This window comes from the organism of the source record quoted next, unplaced genomic scaffold, assembly GCF_019419815.1.
Source record: "Pyrus x bretschneideri cultivar Hongxiangsu unplaced genomic scaffold, Pyrus_bretschneideri_v1 Contig25, whole genome shotgun sequence".
In the NCBI taxonomy this organism is placed as follows: Eukaryota; Viridiplantae; Streptophyta; class Magnoliopsida; order Rosales; family Rosaceae; genus Pyrus; species Pyrus x bretschneideri.
Genome location: NW_025999557.1, coordinates 3998799 through 4004135, shown reverse-complemented (window position 1 = coordinate 4004135; position 5337 = coordinate 3998799). Strand labels below are relative to the sequence as shown.

The window sequence follows — 5337 nt, the reverse complement described above, 5'->3', positions numbered from 1 at the left end:
GAATAGTGAGTACCACTGTAATTCTGTATACAGGAGTAAAAGTACCCATGTTCACATGTTTAAGTTAGACCATGATCCACATTTCCCAAGAAGTTGAACTTTATCATGAACAATAATTGGATGTAGTAATAATACGGGTTAATTACATTAACACCTCATTAAGTTTTATCGAGTTTTCATAAAACTCCCTTACGTTTTGAGACATTACACTTACACCCCTCAGGGGTTATATGAAAAAGAACTAAAATATGAGGGGATATATGAAAGGGAATTAAAACCTAAGGAGGTGTTAGTGTAATGTTTCAAACATGAGGGTATTTTGTAAAAAAACTCAATAAACCTAATGAGGTGTACCCTTAGTATGATTAAACCACACATATGAAATGTGATTTACGCAAAAAAAAAAAAAAAAAAAAAAAAAAAAAGGGAAGAAAAATTGAAAATAACCATTAGCGTATAGAATGCAAATTTTCAATAGTAGGTAAGATTAAGTGTTACGAAAATGTATGTCGTCGAATAATTTCCCTGTATATTTGTACACTTCTACCTGAGCAAGAGGTACCTATATACTACATAGTAACAGCTGCTGGTCTTTCGTTTGTATTGTTGGTGAGAAAGTTAGGCAATGGTCAAAACTTACTTTCCCAACTAGGAAAGTATACAGATGCAACAAACTAGTTTCAAACTTTAAATGGAAATATACAAATTTTTTGGTTACATCACACCAACTATCCCAACTGAATATGTAAAATTTAATATCCGTGAAGTTTTATTAAAAAAAAAAAATAACATTGATACAATTAAAAGTTGAACAATTTATTATAAGTTATAACTACAGGAGTCTTCACCAATGTGCTAACCATAGTAACTTAATTACTACACACTTTAGAGGATAGTAAATTGTTATAAATTTTTTTTTTTTTAAGATAATTAATGATGAACTATGGTTATCTATCCTTTTTCAGGGGTGGAAGAGGGTAATTGGAAATTGCACCTTATCCGTAGCTATGATCAAACACATTAACAACTTACAAAGTATCAAACCCAAGACCTTCTATTTTTTCTTTAGAAAGTTGTTCGCACTTTTCCACTGAGCCAGTTATTGTAAATAAAGGACAGTAAATTATTGATATATAGTTTATTGTAATTAGAGTCACAGCTATAGAGGCGGACTAACTTAGAAGCAAAGAGGTCAGGTGACCCTTACATACTCTGGTGAATCTCCCTAGATAACTAGGCTCCAACCCCTTTGATGCTTGAAGTTTCCCTCCTTGTATGCCTTCTATGTGCTTTGATAAAATGCTTTGGGAGAGGAGCCTAGACTGTTGGGCAGCAAGGCATGCGTGGATTTGGGAATAGCATAGGGGATCTTTTGCGCGCAGCACCTTTCATCTCCTATTATTATTATTTTTGTACTACTTTATAATTTGAATTGGTAGAAAATTTTAGTTTACAGTCTAGTCTTAATATTGTTTATCTCTAATTTGTTTATTGGTTGTGATTACAAAGAAAAAGAAGAACAAGTAAAAAGACTGTTCAAAAATGCAAATGAATAAAATGGTAATCACAGAGAACTAACAAAACATCCCCATTCTTAGACAAATATATTAATAAGATGCAATAATATCAATTAATTTGGTAGTGTGCTCAAAATAAACGTGTTCCTTTGTTAAGGATTCATACAGAAGCAGTCTTGAAACATATTAGTTACCTCGTAAATAAGACTTTAATAGGTATGCAATATATATTTGTCAATGACTTCAAGTCTATCAAAACTCGAAGAAATGGCAATTTGCATGCTATTTCTGTCAAAAACACAAAAAAAAAGAAAAAAAAAAAAGAAAAAAAAGATTTTGCTATACGTATTGAATTCTTACTTACTCCATATAATATTTCATTCATCCACCACTACACAGCTTCAGTTCTATTTTTGATTAAAATTTTACAACTAGTCATGTATATAGAGCTGAAAAACAGCTAAGCCACGAAACAAGGACAAGGCCCAGATACTAGAGAAGAAGATGAGAGACAAGATACCATAAGATTTGTCGATGTGATTGAAAACAAAAACAAAAAGATGGACCGATCGACTTAATTAAATATTATACATACATACATACATATCAACAAATTCAGATATTTTTTAATTTCCACTACTTAATATTGACAAATATTGACGTCAATATTATAAACGTTTGATTACTAACTAGATGCACCGTGAAATCTCACAAACGCCAGCCGTGAACTCCGGTTCTAATTCAATGCGGGAGCCTCCGGCGGGAGACGGCATGAGGCTGACAAGAAGATCAGCGAAAGCGCCGATAATAAACTTGTGGGTGCTCTTAGGGTTCAGTGCAAGATAGCACAGGAGGAGCTCATGCAAAAACTCCCAGTTGGATTTCTTCTTCACGTCCTCCGAGTCTGGCGTTCTCTCACGCGCCTCCACCATCTCCTGCATGGACCGACGGAAGTCGCGGTAGGGATCCGGGGAGAATGTGGGGATCGCCACGCTGTGGTTGATGAAGAGCGTGCGATCTTCGGGCTCGGAGGCTGATGTTTTGGACGAGGATGACGTGGCGGCGAATGACGATTGGTCAACGATGGAGTTGGATCGGCCGGGAGAGGAGAAGAAGAAGCGTCGGGAGGCGAAGGCGGTGGCAAAGTTGGGGGTGGGGGTGTCTGTGTCCGAGTAGTCGTCGGAGGTGGAGAGGAGGGAGGAGCTGAGGGATTTTGAGGTGGTGTTGGTGGAGTCGAACAACGTGGACTGGTCGTCGTAGAGGGAGTTAAAGTTTTTAATCATGGACGTTGGTGACGTGGCTGTGGATGTGGATGCGGTGGCGGTTGGTAATGGACGGCTGTGAGCGTCGTCATCTAGGGTTGTACCCATTGGTGACCGTCGGATCTTTGTGAAGCAGAGATTTAGGTTTCTTCCCAATGTGTTCGCCATTTTTTTCTCACAAATTAGAAGCAGCGACTGCACACAGAGAGAGAGGGGGAGAGAGAGGGAACGTGTGTGTGAGCAATGTGCGAAGTCAGTATTTCTATATAGAATGTCTTGGTGGCGTTGTAATTTGTAGTTTGAGAGAGATTTTTTAGTGAGATCGTTATATACGATGTTACATCATATATCATTATATAAATAGTAGGATATGTGTGTTAAAAAGTTAATAATTTAAAAAATAAAAATTTTCACCATTTGCATAAAAACACGTGATATACCACTCGTGTTCTCGTTACAACTAAAAATTTCTTGTAGTTTGGTTTGAAAACGACGACTGGACAGCCTTAAGGAGACTGTAAACGTGGGATATTTTTTCATGTATGCGCAATATGTTAGTAAATTACGTGTTGTGTTCCGAGTACATTAAAAACTTCTTTTAAAGTGAACTCAATTGTAACTCGGAACACAAATTTTTATAACTTATGCCACGTTTAATATGTGTCTAACCTTTAGATTCATATTAAACTCGAATCATCTGTTAAAACGGTCAAGAGTACGAATGTTCAGTAATTTCTTAGAGAGTTAAATGTAAAACCTTAGATAATAATCATACTTTCCCATTCCCTTTGTTAAGTACATTTTAGTAGTTCGGTGTTTTTCTTGCATTGAAAATGGAGTAAATATTTTGCGGGACCATGATATTATCATGTAACATTTCACGTTATAATATGTCTACTTGTTAATATAGACAGATGAAACATCAATCATTTCGTCTATAAGTAATGTTAGGGTAGGGATAGTAATGGTTCGGTTTTAGGGACAGAAATGTTATATTCATTCCCATAACTACGAAAATTAACCATATTCATAACTGTAAAATAACCATCGGAGATTATCTAGAATCATACTCACCGGGTAACGAATTTCCTATCAATTAACGGTTATATCCATCTTCATGAAAAACAAAAAATTATATTCATCCAATTGGCGCACAATAATTTAGTGAATACTAATTTCGTTATTAAATAGTCACGTCTAATAATAAAAAATAAAAAACATAACAATAAATGAATTTTGTAGAGTATAAAAATAAGAGCATTGAATAAAACATTGATGATGTGATCCGTTGATATCTCCCATAAGCATTATGTTTGATGCATAATGAATATAGTATAGCGTTTGATGCATAAGGAATATGGTATAGAGTTCATTGAATACTATTATATTTTTTGAGAGAAATACAATTATATTATATACTAAATATATTATGCGGTAAATAATGAATATAGTAATGATGGTATAACTTCACTCAAATACAATATATAGGAACCGGATCCCCTCCGGACCCAAATATACTGAGTCTGCTGAGCAAGGGATCCGAGCCGTTGAAATTTGATCTAACGGTTACAATTATTATAACTTTTGGAGGGCCTCCTGTTTGTAGCCGTTGGATCAAATTTCAACGACTCAGATCCCTTACTCATAAGGCTCATTTTTATTGGGTCCGGATGGGATCTGGTTCCCAATATATATATATTACATAACTATTATATTATATATTATTCGGTTCAGATTCGTGGGAGGATACGGATTTGAGACTCTTATAACCTTATCCAAAATCATAACCGATAAAAGTTCACAGTTTACCCCATATCCATAATAGACCTAATTTTTCATACCCAAATCCGCTCAATTCGGGCGGTTATTCATGGTTATTGAGTTTAACGGTTTGAATTGTCATCTCTATGTTAGGGAGACTAAATTTGCAAATTAAATTATATATCACCAATAAGAATGAACACATTTATCAACATTTAAATAATAAATCAATCATTAACTTTTATACCTTTTAATTTCTAAAATTTAGTATACAAATACAATGTTTTTAGCATTACCGTCCATCCATTGATATTGTAATTCGTACGAAGTAGTTATGTAAACAGCGTGAAATTATGATAGAGGTATCTAAGGAGGATGGAGGACGAGTAGGCTGCATGTACTGAAACTAGGAGAGATTTTTCAGTGTTCCCGTCACACGAGATGGTACACCACGTGTCTCAATATAAATGGTAGGTCATATGTGTTAAAATATTAATAACTTAAAAATTAAAATTTTCCACCAATTGCATTGAGACACGTGGTGTACCATCCGTGTTCCCGTCACACCTAAAAATTTTCCCTGAAACTAGATGGAGCTTTCAAATCATGGGATGGGAGAAATAATCCGTTTCAAGTTGAGATAACTCGGATTACCTACATGCCTCTGCTTCTTCGTCCGTGCGCAATTACAATATTTCTGAACTGTCACCATTAAAGATTGATGAAGAAAGAGATTGATCAGCAACGCTTGGATTTCCTTAGCACTTTTTTGATCTTCCAATTAGGACCTCTCACAC

At 35.2% G+C, this 5337-nt stretch overlaps 1 protein-coding gene across 1 annotated transcript; it reads right to left on the bottom strand.

Annotated features, from left to right (window-relative positions):
• Window positions 1-1901: 1901 nt before the first annotated feature.
• LOC103960152 (transcription repressor OFP12) lies at window positions 1902-2998 on the bottom strand. Its single transcript, XM_009372567.3, has one exon. The coding sequence runs from the start codon at window positions 2945-2947 to the stop codon at window positions 2207-2209; it is 741 nt and encodes a 246-aa protein (XP_009370842.3). The 5' UTR covers window positions 2948-2998; the 3' UTR covers window positions 1902-2206.
• Window positions 2999-5337: the final 2339 nt, after the last annotated feature.